The 26,170-nt window shown below is 54.0% G+C and overlaps 1 protein-coding gene across 1 annotated transcript in view; it reads left to right on the top strand.

Annotated features, from left to right (window-relative positions):
* The window catches only part of kdm5c (lysine demethylase 5C), a 125,685-nt gene that overhangs the window by 49,347 nt on the left and 50,168 nt on the right, over nt 1–26,170 (top strand). The window contains exons 2-6 of the mRNA XM_070869043.1: nt 3,687–3,764; nt 10,536–10,658; nt 12,499–12,669; nt 17,151–17,285; nt 24,983–25,144. Of these exons, the coding sequence (XP_070725144.1) occupies nt 3,687–3,764; nt 10,536–10,658; nt 12,499–12,669; nt 17,151–17,285; nt 24,983–25,144 (669 nt within the window). The remainder of the gene's footprint in view (nt 1–3,686; nt 3,765–10,535; nt 10,659–12,498; nt 12,670–17,150; nt 17,286–24,982; nt 25,145–26,170) is intronic.

The following is a 26,170-nucleotide window of genomic DNA, read 5'->3' as shown; positions in this document are numbered from 1 at the left end:
AAGAGGTAGAGAGGTTTAGAGTGTTGCAGAGCTTGGGGCCTAGGCAGCTGAAGGCACGGCCACCGATGGTTGGAGTGATTATAATCAGGGATGCTCAGGAGGGCAGAATTAGAGGAGCGCAGACATCGGGGGGGGGGGGGGGGTGTGGGGGGTGGTGGGGGTTACAGAGATAGGGAGGGTTTTGGGGCTGGAGGAGGTTACAGAGATAGGGAGGGGTGTGGGGGCTGGAGGAGGTTACAGAGATAGGGAGGGGTGTAGGGGCTGGAGGAGGTTAACGAGATAGGGAGGGAGCGAGTAGGCCATGGAGGGGTTTGTAAACAAGAATGAGAACTTTGAATTCGAGGCGTTGTTTAACCGGGAGCCAATGCAGGTCGGTGAGCACAGGGGGTGATGGGTGAGCGGGACTGGGTGCGAGTTAGGACACAGGGCAGTGAGCACAGGGGGTGAGGGGTGAGCGGGACTTGGTGCGAGTTAGGGCACAGGACAGTGAGCACAGGGGGTGATGGATGTGGGACTCGGTGCGAGTTAGGACACGGGGCAGCGAGCACAGGGGGTGAGGGGTGAGTGGGACTGGGTGCGAGTTAGGACACAGGGCAGTGAGCACAGGGGGTGAGGGGTGTGGGACTCGGTGCGAGTTAGGACATGGGGCAGTGAGCACAGGGGGTGATGGGTGTGGGACTCGGTGCGAGTTAGGACACGGGGCAGTGAGCACAGGGGGTGATGGGTGAGCGGGACTCGGTGCGAGTTAGGACACAGGACAGTGAGCACAGGGGGTGATGGATGTGGGACTCGGTGCGAGTTAGGACACGGGGCAGCGAGCACAGGGGGTGAGGGGGACTCGGTGCGAGTGAGGACACAGGGCAGTGAGCACAGGGGGTGAGGGGTGTGGGACTCGGTGCGAGTTAGGACACGGGGCAGCTGAGTTTGGGATCACCTGTAGTTTACGTTGGCCAGCCAGGGGTGCGTTGGAACAGGGTGCAAATGACTATCTACATCTCTTGGTGCTGAGATGGAAGTGCCGATGATCGGTTTCTGATGGTGTGTGTTTGAAGGAGGAATGTTGTTCAGGGCGCTGGGGAATTCCACTCTCCGTGCAGTACCGTGGGATTTTTAACAAACACTGAACCAAGCGGACAACAATCTCAGCTTGCCGACTTTCGGCTGAGTCGGTAACACTGCCCTGGAATGTTTCCCTCGACGTGAGCAGCCTTGGATCACCCTCCCTGTGCTCGCTGACCTTCACTGCCCCCAGTCCGGCAACGCCTCGGTTTTAAATCCCTCCGTGGCCTCCTTGCACTCTCCCTATCTCTGTAACCCCCTCCAGCCCCTACATCCCTTCCTATCTCTATAACCTCCCCCAGCCTCTACAACCCTCCCTATCTCTGTAACTTCCTCCAGCCCCTACACCCCTCCCTATCTCTGTAAACCCCTCCAGCCCCCACACTCCTCCCTATTTCTCTAACCTCCTCCAGTCCCTACATCCCTCCCTATCTCTGTAATCTCCTCCAGCCTACACCCCTTCCTATTTCTGTAACCCCCTCCAGCCCCCATACCCCTCCCTATCTCTGTAACCTCCTCCAGCCCCAGAACTCTCCCGAGATGTCTGCGCTCCTCAAATTGTGCCCTCTTGAGCATCCCTGATTACAATCACTCCACCATCGTTGGCCGTGCCTTCTGTTGCCTGGGCCCCAAGCTCTGGAATTCCCTCCCTAAACCTCTCCGCCCCTCTCTCCCCCTTTAAGACGCTGCTTAAAGTCGACCTCTTTGACCCAGCTTTTGGTTGTCTGTCCCTAATCTCCTTATGTGGCTCGGTGTCAAATTGTGTTAATCCCTCCTGTGAAGTTCCTGGGGACATTTTACTCGGTTCAAGGCGCTGTATAAATACAAGTTGTTGTTGTTGTTGTAAAGGGGTCAAGCCCACACTGTAACAAATATGACAGCCCAGACATTGGGCCCCACCGCTCCGTGCCGGGGTTTATGCTCCACACCAGCTCCCTCCCACCCCTCTCCATCTCACCCCATCACCATCTCCTATTCCTTTCTCCCCCATGTGTTTATCCAGCTTCCCCTTAAATACATCGATACTATTCGCCTCAACCCCTCCCAGTGGCAGCGAGTTCCACTTTCTCACTGCTCTCGGGGTAAAGAAGTTTCTCCTGAATTCCCCATTGTGTTTATTATTGACCATCACTTATCGATGGCCCCCTAGTTCTGGTCTCTCCCCACACACGTGCAAACCTCTACCCTGTCGATCCCCTTCATTGTTTGAAAGACCTCGACAAATCTTCTGGCTCAGAAGAGGCGGGACCAACTGGGCCAAGAGGACACCCAAAATTGGAGTTGATAAGACTGAGGGAAGCTGTTATGGGATTGAATAATTGTGCAGACTCTGCATAAAACACGGCATTTGGTACATAGAATTGTCAGCATTCGTATGGTCTGAATCTACCTTGGTGTATAAAAGAAGCCTTTAAGGGAAGTATAGTTAGGTTGGAAGTGAACTGTATTCTGACCCAAATCTGCTTCTACTTTCGTACGGTAGTGGCAAAGCAAATCGAATGTCCGTGTCTAAGTTTGATATCCAGGCCAAAGCTTCCGGTGTAACAGCGTGGATATCTTGTCGGCTGCCTGCGAATTCCCTCTGAGGGCAGTGCTCGATGATCTGCTTATGAGGGGCCGAGACAGAGTGGATAGGAAGGACCTATTTCCCTTGGCAGAGAGGTCAATAATCAGGGGGCAGAGATTTAGTCATTGGTGGGAGGGTTAGCGGGGAGTTGGGAACCTTTGACGGACACAATGGGTCGAAATGACCTCTTTCTGTGCTGTAAATTTCTATGTTTATTCACCCAGAGGGTGGTGGGTGTCTGGGGGGAATCTCAATGCCTGAAAGGGTGGTAGAGGCAGAAACCCTTACCACGTTTGGATGTGCGCTCGAAGTGCCGTAACCTACAGGGCTACGGACCCAGAGCTGGAAAGTTGGATTAGGCTGGGTGGCTCTTTGTCGGCCGGCGCAACGCGGACACGATGGGCCGAAATGGCCTCCGTCCATGCTGGGTGCGGGGGGAGTTTTCCCGGTGTTGGGTGGGTCTGGAGCCGGGGGGGGGGGGGGGGGGCACGCTCTTGAGATGGGGGGGTTGGGCTGTTTGGAGCTGGAATTGGGAGGGACTTCTTCACTCGGGGAGTTGTTGGCCTGTGTGGTTCCCTGCCGGGGGGTGGGGGGGCGGGGGTGTTGATGCCAGTTCGTTGGATGTGTTCGGGAGGGAGTTGGATGTGGTCCTTGCGGCTGGGGGGCGTGGGGGGGAGGTGCGGGTGATCAGCCATGATCATATTGAATGGCGGTGCAGGCTTGAAGGGCCGAATGGCCTACTCCTGCACCTATTTTGTATCTTTCTATCTTTCTATGTTTCTATGTAAACTGCCATGATTCGGGGCTCCACATTCACATGATGGGGATGCTTCAATCTTCCATCTACGGAGAAGGTGGCAGCATCGACCGTGACCGGTTCTGAGGCAGTCGATGGTTGTCCCACTGTTTGCGAGGAAGGTTTGACCCTTCGGGTTGCTCTGTCAGGAATCCATTCCGTCCGTCGCAGTTCTGCCAAAGCGTGATCGGATTATTGCCCACACAGCCTCCTAAAACCTGTGTTTTTCCCCCCCCCCACCCCCCCCAAACATTCTTTCTCCAGGACTGGCAACCGCCTTTCGCTGTCGAAGTTGACAACTTCAAGTTCACCCCTCGGATCCAGCGCCTCAACGAGTTGGAGGTAAGTCTGCCCTCGGTGGAGCAAGTGGCTGAAAGATGCTGACTGACTCGCTGTGTAGTTCTAGCCGTCGCTGCTGGTAACTTCCGATTTCCACCACTTTCAGTTTCTTTAATAGAATCACACGGCACAGGAGGATCCCATTGGGCCCATCGAGCCCAGTGCTGTGCCGGCTCTGTGACAGAGCGACCCAATCAGTCCCACGCTCCCCCCTGCTCTTTCCCCACAGTCCGGCAATTACCCCCTGTTCAACTATTTCTCCAATTCCCCGTTTGAAAGTTACGATTGAATCTGCTCCCACCGCCCCTTCAGGCAGCGCGTTCCCGATCACAACAACTCGCTGCTTAAAAAACTTTCTCCCCCCATCTCTCCCTCTGGTTCCATCGCCGATTATTGTCAATCTGTGTCCCTCCGGTTACCGACCCTCCTGCCCCCGGAAACAGTTTCTCCCGAGCGACTCGATCAAAACCCCTCGTGATTTTGAACACCTCTATTAAATCTCCCCATAACCTTCTCTGCTCCAAGGAGAACAACCCCAGCTTCTCCAGTCTCTCCACGTCACTGAAGGCCCTCATCCCTTAGAGGCGGTACAGCAGAGGTTCACTAGATTGATTTCTGGGATGTGAGGGTTGTCCTATGAGGAGAGATTGAGTAGATTGAGCCTATACTCTGGAGTTTAGAAGAATGAGAGGTGATCTCATTGAAACAGAAGATTCTGAGGGGGATTGACAGGGTAGATGCAGGGAGGATGTTTCCCCCGGGCTGGGGAGTCTAGAACCAGGGGTCACATAGTCTCAGGATAAGGACTGGGATGAGGAGGAATTTCTTCACTCAGAGGGTGGTGAATCTTTGGAATTCTCTGCCACAGGGGGCTGTGGAGGCTCAGTCGTTGAGTATATTCAAGGCTGAGATCGATAGATTTTTGGACTCTCGGGGAATCGAGAGATCAGGCGGGAAAGTGGAGTTGAGGTCAAAGATCAGCCGGGATCTCATTGAATGGTGGAGCAGGCGCGAGGGGCCGAATGGCCTCCTCCTGCTCCTAATATGTTTAAGAGCCCTCACACCCATACTGTGCCTATTGACGGACAAACCGCCGTGATTGAGAATACATCTTGTTGGATATCAGGTGCCTGAAGGTCAAATCCCCTCTTTTCAAGTTTTCTTCTTTCTCCAGTTAATAAGAACATAAGAAATAGGAGCAGGAGTAGGCCATATGGCCCCTCGAGCCTGCTCCGCCATTTAATATTATCATGGCTGATCCGATCATGGACTCAGCTCCACTTCCCTGCCCGCCCCCTTATTCCCTTTTCGTTTAAGAAACTGTCTATCTCTGTCTTAAATTTATTCAATGTCCCGGCTTCCACAGCTCTCTGAGGCAGCGAATTCCACAGATTTACAACCCTCTGAGAAAAGAAATTTCTCCTCATCTCAGTTTTAAATGGGCGGCCCCTTATTCTAAGATTATCCCCCCTAGTTCTAGTCTCCCCCCATCAGTGGAAACATCCTCTCTGCATCCACCTTGTCAAGCCTCCTCATAATCTTATACGTTTCGATAAGATCACCTCTAATTCTTCTGAATTCCAATGAGTAGAGGCCCAACCTACTCAACCTTTCCTCCTAATCGCCGGAATCAACCGAGTGAACCTTCTCTGAACTGACTCCAAAGCAAGTATATCCTTTCGTAAATATGGAAACCAAAACTGCACGCAGTAATCCAGGCGTGGCCTCACCAATACCCTGTATAACTGTGGCAAGACTTCCCTGCTTTTATACTCCGTCCCCTTTGCAATAAAGGCCAAGATTCCATTGGCCTCCCTGATCACTTGCTGTACCTGCATACTATCCTTTTATGTTTCATGCACAGGTACCGCTGTCCTGCGGCACTTTGCAATCTTTCTCCATTTAAATAATAACTTGCTCTTTGATTTTTTTTCTGCCAAAGTGCATGACCTCACACTTTCCAACATTATATCTGCCAAATTTTTGCCCACTCACTTAGCCGTCAGTTCAGCCCCAGTAAGCCGAGGTGACGAAACGCTAACCGAGGCTGCCAACCTCAACACAATGTGCGATTTGCAAGCCTTGGAACCAGTCAAAGTGCTGCTGTCGCTCGCTGCGGCGAGATTCCTAGCCCTCGCGAATTCTTCAGGCCTTTCTGCATCACCTGTGGAATGCCATCTGGCGAGGCGGAATTCTTTACGGGATGTGGGCGTCGCTGGCAAGGATGGCATTTACTGCTCATCCCTAATCGCCCCTCGAGAAGGTGTTGACGCTTTCATTTATATAGCGCCTTTCACAACCACCGGATGTCTCAAAGTGCCATCCAGCCAATGAAGTACTTTTAGTGTGGTCACTGTTGTAATCGCGGCAGTGAACGTGTGCACAGCAAGCTCCCACAAACAGCAATGTGATAATGACCCAGATCATCTGTTTTTGTTACGTTGATTGAGAGAACTCTACCCTGCTCTTCTTCGAAATATGGGATCTTTAAGGTTACCTGAAAGAGCAGACTGGACCTCGTTTTAACATTTCATCCGACAGTGCGGCACTCCCTCAGTACTGTCCCCCCGACAATCCACCACTCCCTCGCTACTGCCCCTCCGACAGTGCGGCGCTCCCTCGCTACTGCCCCTCCGACAGCGCAGTGCGGCGCTCTCTCGCTACTGCCCCTCCGACAGTGCAGCGCTCCCTCACTACTGCCCCTCCGACAGTGCAGTGTGACGCTTCCTCAGTATCGCCCCTCCGACAGTGCGGCACTCCCTCGGTATTGCCTCTCTGACAGTGCAGCGCTCCCTCACTACTGCCCCTTCGACAGCGCAGTGCGGCGCTAACTCAGTATCGCCCCTCCGACAGTGCGGCGCTTCCTCAGTATCGCCCCTCCGACAGTGGGGCGCTCCCTCAGTGCTGCCCCTCCGACAGTGCGGCGCTCCCTCAGTACTGCCCCTCCGACAGTGCGGCGCTTCCTCAGTATCGCCCCTCCGACAGCGCGGCGCTCCCTCAGTACTGCGCCTCCGATAGTGCGGCGCTCCCTCAGTACTGCCCCTCCGACAGTACGGCGCTCCCTCAGTACTGCCCCTCCGACAGCGCAGTACGGCGCTCCCTCAGTACTGCCCCTCTGACAGTACGGCGCTCTCTCAGTACTGCCCCTCCGACAGCGCAGTACGGCGCTCCCTCAGTACTGCCCCTCCGACAGCGCAGTACGGCGCTCCCTCAGTACTGCCCCTCCGACAGTACGGCGCTCCCTCAGTACTGCCCCTCCGACAGTACGGCGCTCCCTCAGTACTGCCCCTCCGACAGTACGGCGCTCCCTCAGTACTGCCCCTCCGACAGTACGGCGCTCCCTCAGTACTGCCCCTCCGACAGTACGGCGCTCCCTCAGTACTGCCCCTCCAACAGTACGGCGCTCCCTCAGTACTGCCCCTCCGACAGTACGGCGCTCCCTCAGCACTGCACTGGAGTGTCAGCCTGGATTTACGTGCTCAAGTCCCTGGAGTGGGACTTGAACCCACAACCTTCTGACTCGGGCAAGTGTGCTACCCACTGAGCCACAGCTGACTACTCGTGTGTGACTGGAATCGTATAAAACCCCCGACTGGTCATGGACGGCAGGTATCCTTTCCTTAAAGGTGTCGGTGACGCAGTGGGTTTTCCCGACAATCCGACAGCTTCACGGTCGCGTTGCTCTTTGGAACGTGACTTTGCCGTGGCACGATTTGGACTGGCGTTCCCTGGACAAACCAGGCCTGTCGCCTTATGCTGCCATTCCCTGTGGGATAATGCCGATTAAAATTGCTGCAGCTGCTGTCGGCGTAGCCCGGTGTGCAATGACTTCCATAAGTGGAGCTCGAGGCACTAATGTTTAATGAGTTCTGTTGCTTTTTTGCCTTGATGTGCACCCAAAACCACTTCGCATTGATGTGCCGAGACTTTGCTCTCTTTGTCGAGCCCGGGAGAAATCAGCGTTCGCTTTTCTCGCGACTGTGCCCCATCCTTTTGTTTGTAACCTTCAAATAAATAAAGGGGAAGGGGCCATGTCAACTCACCCCCGCTCGGTTTGACTCACCCCGCAGCCCAGTTGATCGCAGCCTTCCAGCTTGCCCACCCGACCCAAACCGGCTGCTCATTCCCTCAGCTTTTTCATTCACGGGATGTGGGCGTCGCTGGCAAGGCTGGCATTTATCACCCGTCCCTAATTGCCCCTTGAGAAGGTGGTGGTGAGCCGCCACCTTGAACCGCTGCAGTCCGTGTGGTGATGGTGCTCCCACAGTGCTGTTAGGGAGGGAGTTCCAGGATTGTGACCCAGCGACGATGAAGGAATGGCCGATATATTTGTCGTTTCTCTTTATCTCTCTTTCTTTCTCTCTTTTTCTCTCTTTCTCTCTCTCTCTCTCTCTCTCTCTCTCTCTCTCTCTCTCTCTCTCTCTCTCTCTCTCCATCTTGTTTTCAAATCCCTCCATGGCCCCTCGCCCCTCCCTATCTCTGTAACCCTCTCCAGCCCCTACACCCCTCCCTATCTCTGTAACCTCCTCCAGCCCGTACACTCCTCCCTATCTCTATAACCCCCTCCAGTCCCCTACATCCCTCCCTATCTCTGTAATCTCCTCCAGCCCCACAACCCCCCGAGATCTCTGCACTCCTCTAATTCTGCCCTCCTGACCATCCCTAATTATAATTGCTCCACCATTGCCTGGGCCCCAAGCTCTGGAGCTTCCTGCCTAAACCTCTCCGCCTCTCTAACTCTCTTTCCTCCTTCAAGATGCTCCTTACAACCGACCTCTTTGACCGAACTTTTGGTCACCTGCCCTAATTTCTACTTGTGCGGCTCGGTGTCAAATTTTTATCACACAATACTCCTGTGAAGCACCGTGGGACGTTTCACTACGTTAAAGGCGCTATATAAATATATTTTTTTATCAAGTCAGGATGATGTGTAACTGGGAGGGGAACGTGGAGGTGGTGGTGTTCCCATAGACCTGCTGCCCTTGTTCTTTGAGGCGGTAGAGATCGCGGGTTTGGGAGGTGCTGCCGAAGAAGCCTTGGCGAGTTGCCGCGGTTCATCTTGTAGACGGTGCACACTGCAGCCACGGTGCGCCGGTGGTGGAGGGAGTGAATGTTGAAGGTGGTAGGTAGCGTGGCCCATCGAGCGGGCTGCTTTGTCCTGGATGGTGTCATAGAAACATAGAAAATAGGAGCAGTAGTAGGCCATTCGGCCCCTCGAGCCTGCACCACCATTCAATATGATCATGGCTGATCCTCTATCCCAACACCATATTCCCGCTTTCTCCCCATTCCCCTTGATGCCTTTTGTGTCTTGAAATCTATCTATCTCCCTCTTAAATATATTCAGTGACTTGGCCTCCACAGCCTTCTATGGTAGAGAATTCCACAGGTTCACCACCCTCTGAGTGAAAACATTTCTCCTCATCTCAGTCCTAAATTTCCTACCCCGTATCCTGAGACTGTGACCCCTTGTTCTAGACTTCCCAGCCCCGGGGAAACATCCTCCCCGCATCCAGTCTGTCCAACCCCGTCAGAATTTTGTATGTTTCAATGAGATTCCCTCTCATTCTTCTAAACTCCAGTGAATACAGGCCCAGTCGACCCAATCTCTCCTCATACGACAGTCCTGCCATCCCAGGAATCAGTCTGGTGAACCTTCGCTGCACTCCCTCTATGGCAATTATATCCTTTCTTGGGTAAGGAGACCAAAACTGCACACAATACTCCGGGTGTGGTCTCACCAAGGTCCTGTATAACTGCAGTAAGACATCCTTGCTCCTGTACTCAAACCCTCTTGCAGTGAATGTTGATACCTTTGGCCTTCCTAACTGCGTGCTGCACCTGCCTGTTTGCTTTCAATGATTGGTGTACAAGGGCACCCAGGTCGCTCTCTACACCAACATTTCCCAAGCCATCACCATTTCAATAATACTTTGTCTTTATGTTTTTCCTACCAAAGTGGATAACTTCACATTTATCCACGTTATACTGCTTCTCCAGTGTTGTTGGAGCTGCACACATTCAGGCAAGTGTTTTAACACTGCATCGCCCATCTCCGCCCCTGCCTCAGCTCAGCTGCTGCTGAAACCCTCCCATCCGTGCCTTTGTTACCTCTAGACTTGACTATTCCAACGCTCTCCTGGTTGGCCTCCCATCTTCCGCCTTCTGAAAACTTGGGCTCATCAGAACCTCAGCTGCCCCTGTGTCCTGACTCGCATCGAGTCCCGCCAACCCATCATCCCCTGTGCTCGCCGACCTACATTGGCTCCCGGTTAAGCAACGCCTCGATTTCAAAATTCTCATTCTTGTTTTCAAATCTCTCCTCGCCTCTCCCTATCTCTGTAACCTCTTCCAGCCCCTACACCCCTCCCTATCTCTGTAACCTCCTCCAGCCCCTACACCCCTCCCTATCTCTGTAACCTCCTCCAGCCCCTACGCCCCTCCCTATCTCTGTAACCTCTTCCAGCCCCTACACCCCTCCCTATCTCTGTAACCTCCTCCAGCCCCTACACCCCTCCCTATCTCTGTAACCTCCTCCAGCCCCTACACCCCTCCCTATCTCTGTAACCCCCTCCAGCCCCTACATCCCTCCCTACAGTGCCCCCGAGATCTCTGTGCTCCTCCAATTGTGACCTCCTGAGTATCCCCCGATTTCCATCGCTGGTTTATGATTGCCTTCACCGGCTGATCCCCGAGGGCGGATCTTGCTGCAGCGTAACTGTGTCTGGCTGTGATTTTCCTGTGATTTCCGATTGATTGCCGGTTTCTGTGCAGGCCCAGACCCGAGTGAAGCTAAACTTTCTGGATCAGATCGCCAAGTTCTGGGAACTGCAGGGATCGACGTTAAAAATTCCCAATGTGGAGCGAAAGATCCTAGACTTGTATAGTCTGAGCAAGGTAATGTATTTAATACATGCTGCGTGAGTGAAGCACACAGCTTGTTGCAGTGAGGGTTATCAGTGCTGGGAAACACAGCAACAGTTCCTCCCCGTCGGTCTCCCCATCGGTCTTGGCGTCAGAGACCACATTTTGAAAAGCTGCATGCAGCATTATCCCATCAAACACTCCCAGGGTAGGTACAGCACGGGGTTAGATACAGAGTAAAGCTCCCTCGACACTGTCCCATCAAACACTCCCAGGGCAGGTACAGCACGGGGTTAGATACAGAGTAAAGCTCCCTCTACACTGTCCCATCAAACACTCCCAGGGCAGGTACAGCACGGGGTTAGATACAAAGTAAAGCTCCCTCTACACTGTCCCATCAAACACTCCCAGGGCAGGTACAGGGGGTTAGATACAGAGTAAAGCTCCCTCTACACTGTCCCATCAAACACTCCCAGGGCAGGTACAGGGGGTTAGATACAGAGTAAAGCTCCCTCTACACTGTCCCATCAAACACTCCCAGGGCAGGTACAGCACGGGGTTAGATACAGAGTAAAGCTCCCTCTACATTGTCCCATCACACACTCCCAGGGCAGGTACAGCACGGGGTTAGATACAGAGTAAAGCTCCCTCTACATTGTCCCATCAAACACTCCCAGGGCAGGTACAGCACGGGGTTAGATACAGAGTAAAGCTCCCTCTACACTGTCCCATCAAACACTCCAGTATTGGGGTGTAGCTGAATAAACGAGTGTTGTGCACCAGTTTCCCCGACCTCTGATCCACCACCTCGGTTGGTGGCACCACGGAGGAGGTGCACCAGGATGGCCTGGGGGGGGGGGGTGACTCTCCCTCTGCTTTCCACTGCCACTCCCCTCCTCCATCCAAGATCCGGGAGCAGCCTTGCGTCTTCGCTGTGTCGGCTGCCTTGTGTGCTACTCACACTGAGCTCTGTGGTTCCCCGAGACTGAGAGGCGCCAAAGAGTCCGTGCTAGCTGGGTGACCATCCCTGGGATTAGAGGTGGGTGGATCGGGGTATTGGGGGGGGGGGGGGGGGCGAGATTTGGGGGAAAGGCTGTTGCCCCATCGGTAGCCGAGTGTTGTACAGGTACAACGTCCGAAATCCTCGGCACTGAATCAATGTCGGGTTTTGGGTTTCCCCACATTTCAGACAAGGAAATTGATGGTCTGAAATCCGGAATCCTCGGCACTAAATCCATGTCGGGTTTTGGGTTTCCCCGTATTTCAGACAAGGAAATTGATGGTCTGAAATCCGGAATCTTCGGCACTAAATCCATGTCGGGTTTTGGGTTTTTGTGCATTTTGGACAAGTAAATTGATGGTCTGAAATCCGGAATCCTCGGCACCAAATCCATGTCGGGTTTTGGGATTTTCTGCATTTCGGACAAGGAAATTGATGGTCTGAAATCTGGAATCCTCGGCATGGAATCCGCGCCGGGTTTTGCGTGGCGAGGTCCGAAAGCCGGCAGGAACCCAAATCCGGCACGGATTGGGCCAAGGATTCCAGATTTTGGACTTGCTCTTCTTGTCTAAAATCCGGAATCCTCGACAGAATCTGTGCCGGGTTTTTATAGTTTTACCTCAAAAACGTCCCGTTTTTTTCGCACAGTAATTCCGGATGAAGCCGTCGGCTCTGCGCAAAATGTTTTCGGACAATTTCGGAGTTAGGGACGCGGGTCGTCGCACCTGAAATCGCTCTCTACGCACACGCTCCCCCTCCCCCGCTTTCGATGGCACTCACGCCGTCCGACGCTCCGCACAGGCCCCCCCCCCCGGCGGGTATGTTCTCCGCACCGCTCACGCTCTCTCTCCCCTCGCTCTCCTGTCGTTTCAGATTGTCATCGAGGAAGGCGGCTATGAAGCGATCTGCCGGGACAGGCGGTGGTCCCGCGTGGCCCAGCGGCTGGGCTACCCGCCCGGGAAGGGCATCGGCTCGCTGCTGCGCTCCCACTACGAGCGTGTCATCTACCCCTTCGACACCTTCCAGTCTGGAGCCAGCCTAGCGGTAAGGATGGGCCGTGGGGGGTGGGAGCGGTCCGCTCCGTCGCTCGCTTGGCGGACACGGGCAGGAGAGCCGCTGATGCCAGGACTCGCCCGAACTCGAGTTTCAAATGCCTGCGAGTTGTGCGAGAGTTTAAAATTCTCCTTCGTAAGTAATGGGAGCAGGAGTCGGCCATTCGGCCCCTCGAGCCTGCTCCGCCATTTAATGAGATCATGGCTGATCTTATTATGAATGAGCTGATCACGGATCCATCCATGGCCCTCCTCGCCCCCTCCCTATCTCTGTAACCTCCTCCAGCCCCTACATCCCTCCCTATCTCTGTAACCTCCTCTGGCCCCTACACCCCTCCCTATCTCTGTAACCTCCTCCGGTCCCTACACCCCTCTTATCTGTGTAACCTCCTCCAGTCCCTACACCTCACCTCTCCCTATCTCTGTAACCCCCTACACCCCTTCCTATCTCTCTAACCTCCTCCTGCCTCCACAACCCTCCGAGATCTCTGCGCCCCTCCAATTCTGACCTCTTGCGCATTCCCCGATTTCCATCGGTGGCGATGCCTTCTGTTGCCTGGGTCCCAAGCTCTGCAACTCCCTCCCTAAACCTCTCCACCTCTTTCTTCTCCTTTAAAACACTCCTTAAAATCGACCTCTTGGACCCAGCTTTTGGTCGCCTGTCCAGAATATCTCCTTATGCGGCTCGGTGCCAAATTATGTCTGATTTACACTCTTATGTAGCGCCTAGGGATGTTTTGCTACCTTATAGGTGCTATGTAAATGCAAGTAGTTGCTGAAGAGGTAAAACACAGAAGCCTTGTATCTCGCTCCTATCTTTCACTTGGCCGAAGACACCAAGGGAATTAGTGTTGCTGTCAATAACGTTAACATTTGCCATTCCCTTATTTAAACACGAGGAAAGGGCACCCAGGAGGGGACTGGAGGACAACTGGTGACCGGGAATCATTAAAACCTAAGAACTGTGAGCAGCAGTCGGCCATTCGGCCCCTCGAGCCCGCTCCGCCATTCAGTGAGATCACGGCTGATCTTCGACCTCAACTCCACTTTCCCGCCCGATCCCTCGATTCCCCGAGAGTCCAAAAATCTACCGATCTCGGGCCTTGAATATACTCAACGACTGAGCCTCCACAGCCCTCTGGGGCAGAGAATTCCAAAGATTCACCACCCTCTGAGTGAAGAAATTCCTCCACATCTCAGTCCTAAATGGCCGACACCTTATCCTGAGACTGTGTGACCCCTGGTTCTCGACTCCCCAGCCCGGGGCAAACATCCTCCCTGCATCTACCCTGTCAATCCCCTTCAGAATCTTCTGTTTCAATGAGATCATCTCTCATTTTTCTAAACTGCAGAGAATATCAGCCCAATCTGCTCAATGTCTCCACATAGGAGAATCCCCCCATCCCAGGAATCAGTCTGGTGAACCTTCGTTGTGCTGCCTCAATGGCAAATATATCCTTCCTTAGGTAAGGAGACCAGAACTGTGCACAATACTCCAGGTGTGGTCTCACCAGGGCCCTATATAATTAGAAGAATGAGATGTGCGGCGCTCCCTCAGTACCGCCCCTCGGACAGCGCAGTGCGGCGCTCCCTCAGTGCCGCCCCTCCGACAGTGCGGCGCTCCCTCAGTGCCGCCCCTCCGACAGTGCGGCGCTCCCTCAGTGCCGCCCCTCCGACAGTGCGGCGCTCTCAGTGCCGTCCCTCGGACAGTGCAGCGCTCCCTCAGTCTGTGGAGCGGGGTTCGAACCCATGACCTACTAACTCCTCTGGTGTTGTGGTGAAATACTAAGTACCTGCCTGCTGAGAGGATTGTGAGCTGCAACTAGTGAGTTCAAATTGCTTTTATTAACCGAAGGCGCCGGCTGGTCTGAACCAGTGGGCTGTATTGTTCTAATGTATTCGCTTCACCGGGTCTTTGCTTAAGAATTCATAGCAACACATTGCTATTAAGAACTAGTCGGTTTATTAGCAAAGGTTTAATAATCACACCCCACATTAAAAGTTCATCCACCAGGCTCACGATTGCATACCTCATCCTGGATCCCCGAACCCAAGTGGCTGGGGTTTTATTGAGTCTTGTGAACATCACATGACTGGCTAAGCCACTCCCAACTCAACAGCTCTACAACTATTGTAAATAAAAAGATAAAGCCGTGTGCACCCTCCACACCTCCCCCGCCCCGCCTCTCCCTCACTAAAGGGACACTAGAACCCACAAATGAACTAGGAATTTTGCCAAATTCATGTAAAATCCTGTTCCCGGTGGTGGGGGGGGGGGGGAAGGGCGGGTGATGATGATGCACTCCTGTCCCTCCGGCGCCCACCTCTCGCGGAAGGCCGCGAGCGTACCGGTGGACACCGCGTGCTCCATCTCCAGGGACACCCTGGCTCGGATGTAACCGCGGAAGAGAGGCAGGCAGTCGGGCTGAACGACCCCCTCGACCGCCCGCTGCCTGGACCGGCTGATGGCCCCCTTGGCCGTGCCCAGGAGCAGTCCTACGAGGAGGCCCTCGGACCTGCCCGCTCCCCTCCGCACAGGGTGCTCACAGATCAGGAGCGTGGGACTGAAGTGCAGTCAGAATTCGAGGAGCAGCCCCTTCGAATAACGGAAGAGGGGGCTGCAACCTCGCACGCTGAACGTAGACGTGGAACACGGACTCCCCCAGACCGCAGAAACTGCTTTGAAGTCCGTGAACTGACTTAAAAACTTATTGCCAACAGCTCTACAAACTTGTGGGTACAGTCACGGGTGCATACATTACAGTCGTAATGTGACCATAATCCCGGTCGGTGATTGGAGCGTGGGCAGGTACAGCGGGAGCGGTGAGGTCGGGGCGAAGGAGCGGCGAGAGATTGTGGCTTGCTACGTGATCGAAGCCCAGCAGAGGCGAGGGCCCAGGGGCAGCAAGGGCCAGCCCACACTGTGCGATATGTGTGCGCACTAAGCCTTGGTTAACCCTTGCCACTGGACCAAGACCTCGCTCCGTCAAGCCCGTGTGGTGGCTGGTGTGCAACGGTCACCCCACGTTAAAACAATCCACGCACCGGCATCTTCCACCCTTGCAACATGTAGTTCGGGACCTGGAATATTAGGTCCTTCATTGAAACACCTGGGAACTCATAGAATCATAGAAGTTTACAGAACGGAAGGAGGCTGTTTTGGCCATCGTGTCCGTGCCGGCCAACAAGAGGCTAACCAGCCTAATCCCACTTTCCAGCTCTAGGTCCGTAACCCTGCAGGTTACAGCACACTTTTTAAATGTGGTGAGGGTTTCTGCCTCTACCACCCTCACAGGCAGTGAGTTCCAGATCCCCACAACCCTCTACGTGAAGAAATTTCCCCTCAAATCCCCTCCAAACCTTCTACCGATTACTTTAAATTTATGCCTCCTGGTTGTTGACCTCTCTGCAAAGGGAAATAGGCCCTTCCTATCCACTCTATCCAGGCCCCTCATAATTTTATATACCTCAATCAGGCCTCCCCTCAGCCTCCTCTGTTCCAATGAAAACAAATCCAGCCTATCCAATCTGTCCTCATAGCTTAGATTCTCCACTCCCAGCAACATCCTGGTAAATCTCCTCTGCACCCTCTCCAGTGCAACATCCTGGTAAATCTCCTCTGCACCCTCTCCAGTGCAACATCCTGATAAATCTCCTCTGTACTCTCTCTAGTGCAGCATCCTGGTAAATCTCCTCTGCCCCTCTCTAGTGCAACATCCTGGTAAATCTCCTCTGTACCCTCTCTAGTGCAACATCCTGGTAAATCTCCTCTGCACCCTCTCCAGTGCAACATCCTGGTAAATCTCCTCTGTACCCTCTCCAGTGCAACATCTTGGTAAATCTCCTCTGTACCCTCTCTAGTGCAACATTCTGGTAAATCTCCTCTGTACCCTCTCTAGTGCAACATTCTGGTAAATCTCCTCTGCACCCTCTCTAGTGCAACATCCTGGTAAATCTCCTCTGCACCCTCTCCAGTGCAATCACATCTTTCCTGTAATGAGGTGATCCGAACTGCACGCAGTACTCCGGCTGTGGCCTAACCAGTGTTTTATACAGTTCAAGCATAACCTCCCTGTTCTTCTATTCCATGCCTCGGCTAATAAAGGCAAGTATTCCGTATGCCTTCTTAACCACCTTATCCACCTGGCCTGCTACCTTCAGGGATCTGTGGACCTGCACTCCAAGGTCCCTCCGTTCCTCTACACTTCTCAGTGTCCGACCATTTAATGTGTATTCCCTTTTCCTTGTTGGCCCTCGTTGAACTCGTCCCTTTTTGGCGCGGAAGCAAGTCATCCTCGATTCGAGGAACTGCCTAGGGAGAACTTTGGAAGGATCGACTTTCTCTCCAGGGTCGACTGTCGTCACAGTGTAATGGTGCGGGGGTGGGGTTGAAGGTTATCTCGGGGTGATGTGACCCTATATTCGATGCTGTGAGCGTGACGTGTTCTCTCTCTCTCTCCGCGTGCATTGCAGTGTCAGCCGGGCCCGCAGTACGACAGCGAGGAGAAGGACCGTGAGTACAAGCCTCACAGCATCCCGCTCCGCCAGTCCGTGCAGCCGCCCAAGATGAACAGCTACGGGCGCCGAGCCAAGCGGCTGCAGGCCGAGGTGAGCCAATCCTCCGACGTCCTACCCAGCGTAACTAAAACCTGCCCTGTTTCCACTCTCCGTAACGTCGCCCGTCTCCGCCTCCTGCCTCAGCTCATCCGCTGCTGAAACCCTCATCTGTGTCTCTGCCCCCTCCAGACTTGACTGTTCCAACGCGCTGCGCTCCTGGCTGGCCTCCGAACATTCTACTGACGTAAACTAGAGGTGATCCAAAAATCTGCAGCCCCCGTGTCCTAACTCGCACCGAGTCCTGCTCACCCATCACCCCCTGTGCTCGCTGCCCCGTGTCCTAACTCGCACCGAGTCCCGCTCACCCATCACCCCCTGTGCTCGCAGAAAGAGAGGCGGTGAGGTTTAGGCAGGGAGATCCAGAGCTTGGGCTCCCGGTTAAGCAATGCCACAATTTCAAAATTCTCATCCTTGTTTACAAATCCCTCCATGGGCCTCATCCCTCCCTATCTCTGTAACCTCCTCCAGCCCCTACACACCTCCCTATCTCTGTAACCTCCTCCAGCCCTTACGCCCCATCTCATCTCTATAACCTACTCCAGCCCCTACACCCCTCCCTATCTCTAACATCCTCCAGCCCCTACACCCCTCCCAATCTCTGTAACCGCCTCCAGCCCCTACACCCCTCCCAATCTCTGTAACCGCCTCCAGCCCCTACACCCCTCCCTATCTCCGTAATCTTCTCCAGCCCCACAACCCTCCGAGATCTCTGCACTCCTCTAATTCTGCCCTCTTGAGCATCCCTGATTATAATCACTCCACTATCGTTGGCCGTGCCTTCAGCTGCCTGGGCACCAGGCTCTGGAACTCCCTCCTTAAACCTCTCAGCGCCCCCCTTTCGTCCTTTAAGACGCTCCTTAAAACCTCCCTCTTTGACCAAGCACCTGCCTTAATTTCTTTTGTGGCTCAGTGTCAAATTTATCTGTTTGTCTGTAACACTGCTGTGCAGCACCTTGGGACGTTTTACTACCTTAAAGGCGCTATATAAATACAAGTTATTATTAAAATTAGGTGTCTTTTACAGATACTCCAATAGTCCGTGGCGTCCCCGGGTCTGGTTTCCATTGGCTGAGGGGGAGCATACCCCCACCCTCCCTCCCCCCCCCCCCCCCGCTGTGTTTTCTGCTTCTCCCAGGGGGTTACGCGGCGGTGGGGGGGAGGGGGCGGGGCGATGAAAGGGGGTAGGAATTGTCCTGTGCCCCCAAGCAGCGACTCATGATTATTCACGATGCTGCGGACTTTCCTCGCTCTTGCTTTCGTACTTAACGAACCCGTCGCTCTTCGAAGTGAAGGGGGCCGAGAGCTCCAGGGGCACCATCGAAGCTTCCAGCACAGGGGGAGATATTGAGGGGAACAGAGAGGGTGGATAGAGAGACTATTTCCGCTGGTTGGGGAGTTTCGGACCAGGGGGCCGAGTCTAGAAATTAGACCCAGGCCTTTCAGGAGTGAAATTCGGAAACACTTCTACACACAAAGAGCGGATGAAGTTTGTAACTCTCTTCCGCAAACGGCAATCGATGCTGGATCAATTCTCCATTTTAAATCTCAGATTGATAGATCATTGATTTCCAAAGGTATTAAGGCAAAAGGGGCAAAGGCAGGTGGATGGAGTTAGGTTGCAGATCGAGCAAGATATCATTGAATGGCAGGATAGGCTCAAGGGGCTGAACGGCCTCCTCCTGTTCCTAATGTAACAGGCTCGAGGGGCTGAACGGCCTCCTCCTGTTCCTAATGTAACAGGCTCGAGGGGCTGAACGGCCTCCTCCTGTCCCTAATGTAACAGGCTCGAGGGGCTGAACGGCCTCCTCCTGTTCCTAATGTAACAGGCTCGAGGGGCTGAACGGCCTCCTCCTGTCCCTAATGTAACAGGCTCGAGGGGCTGAACGGCCTCCTCCTGTCCCTAATGTAACAGGCTCGAGGGGCTGAACGGCCTCCTCCTGTCCCTAATGTAACAGGCTCGAGGGGCTGAACGGCCTCCTCCTGTCCCTAATGTAACAGGCTCGAGGGGCTGAAAGGCCTCCTCCTGTCCCTAATGTAACAGGCTCGAGGGGCTGAAAGGCCTCCTCCTGTCCCTAATGTAACAGGCTCGAGGGGCTGAAAGGCCTCCTCCTGTTCCTATGTTCAACGACTGAGCCTCCACAGCCCTCTGGGGCAGAGAATTCCAAAGATTCACCACCCTCCGAGTGAAGAAATTCCTTCTCATTTCCGTCCTATATGGTTGACCACGATAATTCCTTCTCATTTCCGTCCTATATGGTTGACCACGATTCTGAGACTGTGTGACGCCCCCCCCCCGGTGGTTCTTCTCATTCTATCCCCTCCCTTGCCGTCTCTATGGATTCCCCTCGGTGGGTTGCCTCCCTGAGTCGGAGAGACCAGGAGGTCAGAGACTGAGTTGCTGGTCTTTTGGTGTGTTGGTTGATCGTAGCTGGGGTCTGCGATGGCTGGGCGAGGAGGGGTGAAGGTGGGAGGGGAGGGGCGAGGACATAAGAAATAGGAGCAGGAGTCTATCTCTCTCAAATTTATTCAATGTCTCGGCTTCCACAACTCTTTGAGGCAGCGAATTCCACAGATTTACAACCCTCAGAGAGAAGAAATTCCTCCTCATCTCAGTTTTAAATGGGCGGTCCCTTATTCTAAGACCATGCCCCCTAGTTCTAGTCTCCCCCATCAGTGGAAACATCCTCTCTGCATCTACCCTGTCCAGCCCCCTCATAATCTTATACGTTTCGATAAGATCACCTCTCATTCTTCTGAACTCCAATGAGTAGAGGCCCAACCTACTCAACCTTTCCTCATAAGTCAACCCCCTCATCCCCGGCATCAACCGAGTGAACCTTCTCTGAACTGCCTCCAAAGCAAGTATATCCTTCCTTAAATATGGAAACCAAAACTGTCATGTATTGAACTATCATTGTAAACCATGTATAAGCTGACCTAAGTTGTACACCTTGAGAACATTGACCACAAGGGGGTGAACTTGTGGGAGACACTCCTAACCTGGACTTTCAGGTATAACAGGGGAAGCTCCACCCACCTTCATCACTTGAGGTCTTGGCAATAAAGGTAAGACTGGGCTCTCCTCCACTTGGTTCCGGTGTTCGGTCACCTGTGGTGGAGTGAACTCTACATCGTGTTCTTCCTCTGCTTCTTCTGTGGGGTTGCTGAACCTCCTTTTAGTTTGATCCACGTGTTTGCGGCACATTTGTCCATTGATAAGTTTAACTACCAAAACCCTATTCCCATCTTTGGCAATCACAGTGCCTGCAAGCCATTTGGGCCCTGCAGCGTAATTAAGGACAAAAACAGAGTCATTGACATCAATACATCGCGCCCTCGCATTCCTGACATGGTAGTCACATTGTGACTGACGCCTGCTCTCAACAATTTCTTTCATAGTAGGGTGTATAAGGGATAACCTGGTTTTGAGCGTCCTTTTCATTAGCAGCTCTGCGGGTGGAACCCCTGTGAGCGAGTGTGGTCGGGATCTATTGGCCAACAGGAGGCGTGATAAGCGACTTTGTAGAGAACCCCCTTGGATTCTGAGCATCCCCTGTTTGATTATCTGCACTGCTTGTTCCGCCTGGCCGTTTGAGGCTGGCTTGAATGGTGCCGTTCTGACATGGTTGATTCCATTGCCTGCCATGAAGTCCTGGAATTCAGTGCTTGTGAAGCACGGGTCATTGTTGCTGACCAAGACATCCGGTTGTCCGTGGGCGGCGAACATTGCCCGTAGACTTTCTACCGTGGCAGAGGATGTGCTTGAATTTAAAATGGCACACTCAATCCATTTGGAGTAGGCGTCTACTACAACCAAAAACATTTTTCCCATGAAAGGACCTGCATAGTCCACATGGATGCGTGACCTTGGCTTGGCGGGCCAGGATCAGGGGCTAAAGGGGGCTTCCCTGGGTGCGTTGCCCAACTAAGCACACGTGTTGCACCTGTGAACGCAAAGTTCCAGGTCTGCATCTATTCCTGGCCATCAAATGTGTGACCTGGCAATTGTCTTCATCATGACAATGCCCGGGTGCTCATTGTGAAGTTCTCTGATAAACACCTCTCTGCCCATCTGGAGCATGACTACGCGGTTTCCCCACAGTAGGCCTGAATCGAGAGTTCATCCTTGCGCCTATGAAACGGTTTAAACGCATCAGGGCATGCCCCGTACGTGGCTGCCCAGTCCCCATTCAGGACACATTTCTTAACTAAAGACAGTAGCGGGTCTTTATTTGTCCAGACTTTAATCTGGCGGGCTGTCACAGGTGAGCCTTCGCTTTCGAAAGCTTCAACAGCCATGACCATCTCAGCATCATGCTCAGTTGCCCCCTCGGTGGTGGCTAGTGGGAGCCTGCTGAGTGCATCGGCGCAGTTTTCAGTGCCCGGTCTGTGCCGAATTGTGTAGTCATAGACGGCTAACGTGAGTGCCCACCTCTGTATGTGGGCCGATGCATTCGCATTTATGGACTTGTCGGCCAAAAGGGACGTTAGGGGCTTGTGATCTGTCTCCAACTCAAATTTCCTGCCAAACAGGTATGGGTGCATTTTTTTACTGCATATACACATGCTAGCGCTTCCTTTTCTACCATCCCATAGCCCCTTTCTGCCTGGGACAGACTTCTGGAGGCATAAGCTACCAGCTGTAACTGCCCATTGGCATTCACATGCTGCAACACACACCCGACCCCGTAGGACGACGCATCGCACGTTAAAACAAGTTTCTTACACGGGTCATATAACGTTAACAGTTTGTTAGAGCACACAATTTGTTATGTTCCATCAAAAGCCCTTTCCTGGCTGTCCCCCCAGACTCAATCGCGACCTTTGCGTAGGAGCACATGTAGCGGCTCTAGCAGCATGCTCAATTTGGGAAGAAAGTTACCAAAATAGTTCAGGAGCCCCAGGAACGAACGCAGCTCCGTCGTGTTATGGGGTCTAGGTGCTCTCTGGATCGCTTCCGTCTTGGACGCAGTAGGTCTGATCCCGTCTGCTGCTACCCTCATCACCAGGAATTCTACCTTGGGAGCTAAGAAGACGCACTTTGCCTTTTTCCGTCGCAGCCCTACCCAATCCAGTCTGCATAACACCACCTCCAGGTTGTGGAGGTGTTCTTCAGTATCGTAACCCGTGATGAGGATATCGTCCTGAAAAACCACCGTCCTTGGAATCGACTTGAGGAGGCTTTCCATATTTCGCTGAAAGATCGCGGCGGCCGAACAAATCCCGAACGGACATCTGTTATACTCAAACAACCCTTTGTGTGTCGTGATAGTGGTCAGCTTCTTCGACTCACTAGCCAGCTCCTGGGTCATGTAAGCTGAGGTCAGGTCCAATTTTGAAAAAAGTTTGTCACCGGATTGCGTCGCAAAGAGGTCCTCCGCTCTCGGTAGCGGGTACTGGTCTTGGCGTGACACCCGATTGATGGTGGCCTTGTAATCGCCACATATCCTGACCGACCCATCTGTCTTGAGCACCGGCACAATCGGGCTCGCCCAGTCACTGAAATCGACTGGCGAGATGATGCCTTCCCTCAGCAGGTGGTCCAATTCGCCTTCTATCTTTTCCCGCATCACGTACGGCACCACTCTGGCCTTGTGGCGTACTGGCCTGGCGTCCGGGTTTATGTGAATCACTACCTTGGCCCCTATGAAAGTGCCGATGCCGGGTTGAAATAATGAGTCAAATTTGTCCAGGACCTGTGAGCATGATACTCGCTCCACAGAGGAAATTGCATTGACATCGCCCCATTTCCAGTTCATGACTGCAAGCCAACTCCTCCCCAGTAGTGCGGGACCGTCCCCCGGGATAATCCAGAATGGCAACCTGTTCTCCGAATCTTTGTGGGTCACGACTACCGTGGTGCTGCCTAGCACCGGAATAATCTCCTTTGTATATGTCCATAGCTGTGCGTCAATCGGCAATAATTTTGGCCTCCTGGCCTTGGACACCCACAACCTTTCGAACTGTTTTGATACTCATTAGGGACTGGCTGGCCCCAGTGTCTAGCTCCATTAATACTGGAATGCCATTGAGGAGCACTTTAATCATTATCGGTGGCGTCCTGGTATATGAACTTTTCATGTGCTCCACATGAACTCGCTGAACTTCAACTTCCAGCGATTTTCCCCAGTATTCATTTCCCCAGTATTCATAGGGCCCATCCTCCTCGTACATCAACCTGGCTGCAGGCTTCCTGCACATACGCGCCAAGTGACCGCTGACGTTGCAGTTTCTGCAGGAATATTGCTGATACCTGCAAGCTCTGGCTGGGTGTTTGCCTCCACACCTCCAGCATGAGCTGGAGGCCCCATTGTCGGAAACAAAAGGTCCATTACCAGTCGATCGTCTCTGACTGTCTCTGTAACTGTCTTTAAGCGCACCATTGACAGGTGTTGATGGCCCTATTACTGGCCGCATTGTCCATTGCAATGGCATGAATCACCGTTCAGCTAGCCATTGTCTCTGTTGAATTCCCCCTTTGGGTTTGACTACATGCTGGGGCAAGTCCGATTGCCCTTGACTGCCTGGAGAGCTGTGTGCCGCGTTAACAATGTTAACTCCCTGGTCGTTTGCCGCATTTGAGCCAAGATTTTTGTCATACATCATTCTGGTCTCTTCCTCCCCTGAGATAAATGTCTGGGCTATCAGAGCCGCCGCTCCCAAGGTCAAATCTTTGGTCTCAATCAGTTTCCTGAAAACCCCAGCGTGCCCGATGCCCTCAATAAAAAAAAAGTCTCGCAACATCTCCGCTCTGCATGCATCTGGGAACTTACATAGTCTCGCCAGTCACCGGAGGTCTGCCACGAAGTCAGGAACGCTTTGCCCTTCTCGCCGCCGGTGAGTGTAAAACCGGTGTCTCACCATGTGCATGCTGCTCGCCGGTTTAAACTGTTCTCCGATCAACTTACTGAGCTCTTCGAACGTCTTGTCCGCCGGCTTCTCTGGCGCTAGAAGGTCCTTCATCAGGGAGTACGTCCTGGATCCACAAACCGTCAGGAGATGAGCCCTGCGTTTGTCGGCCGAATCCTGTCCCAACCATTCCTTAGTGACAAAACTTTGCTGTAGTTCTCAATAAAGTCGTCCCAATCATCACCAACACAATACCTCTCTTCTGTGCTGCTAGTGGCCCTGCTCGCATGGTTTAAATCTCAGTTTCTCATCGCCAGTGATATGTCCTTACTATGCAGTATAAATGTACACGAGGCCCATACTTGAGAGAAAGTCACTCTGTGACCAGTTACCTTTATTACCAAGACCTCAAGTGAAGAAGGTGGGTGGAGCTTCCCCTGTTATACCGGAAAGTCCAGGTTAGGAGTGTCTCCCACAAGTTCACCCCCTTGTGGTTAATGTTCTCAAGGTGTACAACTTCGGTCAGCTGATACATGGGTTACAATGATAGTTCAATACATGACAAAAACTGTACGCAGTATTCCAGGGTAATGACGGGGACAGGTTCCGTTCCGCCGACAGCGAGCTCGCCTGCTTATCGCTATCCTGGATCTCGGGAGTGAATAATGGCGGGTGACAGGAGCCCGAGTGATGATACGCAGCCCCAGCGAGGTCTTCAGGAGGGGCGGGGGGAGGGAAGGACAGCTTGGGAGAGGTGTTCAGCTGGACACAGCGGGCGATGACCCGGTGGGGTGGGGTCTCGACCCTCTCCGTGACCCTTTCCCGCGCTGTTTCCGCAGACAGAGCCAACCGAGGCTGACATCGCCAAGAACCCCGAGCTCAAGAAGCTGCAGATCTACGGAGCCGGGCCCAAGATGGTGGGGCTGGGACTGGTGGTGAAAGATCGAAGCAGCAGAAAGAAAGGTCAGTATCTCCCATATCCACCCACCGGCCACCTCTCAGCTCACTCTCACTCTCTCCTCTCTCTCTCTCTCTCTCTCTCTCTCTCTCTCTCTCTCTCTCTTCTTTCTTTCTTTCTTTCTTTCTTTCTCTCTCCCTCTCTCTGTCGCTGTCTCGATCCCTCTCTCTCCCCCTCCCCAGCTCTCTCTCCCCCCTCCCCCCCTCTCTCTCCCCCTCCCCCCTCTCTTTCTCTCTTTCCCACCTCCTCTCTCTCTCTCTTCCCCCCCCCCTCTCTCTCTCTCCCCTCTCTCTCTCTCTCCCTCTCCCTCTCTCTCTCTCTCTCTCTCTCTCTCTCTCTCTCTCTCTCTCTCTCTCTCGCCCCTCGCTCTCTTCCCCTCGCCCCCTCGCTCTCTTCCCTCGCCCCCCTCGCTCTCTTCCCCTCGCCCCCTCGCTTCTTCCCCTCGCCCCCTCGCTCTCTTCCCCTCGCCCCTCGCTCTCTTCCCCTCGCCCCCTCGCTCTCTTCCCCTCGCCCCCTCGCTCTCTTCCCCTCGCCCCCTCGCTCTCTTCCCCTCGCCCCTCGCTCTCTTCCCCTCGCCCCCTCGCTCTCTTCCCCTCGCCCCTCGGCTCTCTTCCCTCGCCCCCTCGCTCTCTTCCCCTCGCCCCCTCGCTCTCTTCCCCTCGCCCCCTCGCTCTCTTCCCCTCGCCCCCTCCTTCTCCCCTCGCTCTCTTCCCCTCGCCCCCTCGCTCTCTTCCCCTTGCCCCCTCCTCTCTCCCCCGCCCCCTCGCTCTCTTCCCCTCGCCCCCTCGCTCTTCCCCTGCCCCTCGCTCTTCCCCTCGCCCCCTCGCTCTCTTCCCCTCGCCCCCTCGCTCTCTTCCCCTCGCCCCCTCGCTCTCTTCCCTCGCCCCCTCGCGCCCTCGCCCCCTCGCCCTCTCCCCCTCCCCCTCGCCCCCTCCCCTCCCCCTCCCCCCCTCTTCCCTTCTTCCCCCTCCCCCCTCTTCCCTCCCCCCCTCCTTCCCCTCCCCCCCATCCCCTCCCCCCCTTTCCCCTCCCCCCCCTTCCCCTCCCCTCCCTCTTCCCCTCCCCCCCT

This window comes from Pristiophorus japonicus, chromosome 32, assembly GCF_044704955.1.
Source record: "Pristiophorus japonicus isolate sPriJap1 chromosome 32, sPriJap1.hap1, whole genome shotgun sequence".
Lineage (NCBI taxonomy): Eukaryota > Metazoa > Chordata > Chondrichthyes > Pristiophoridae > Pristiophorus > Pristiophorus japonicus.
This window is presented reverse-complemented; position numbering and strand designations above follow the sequence as displayed.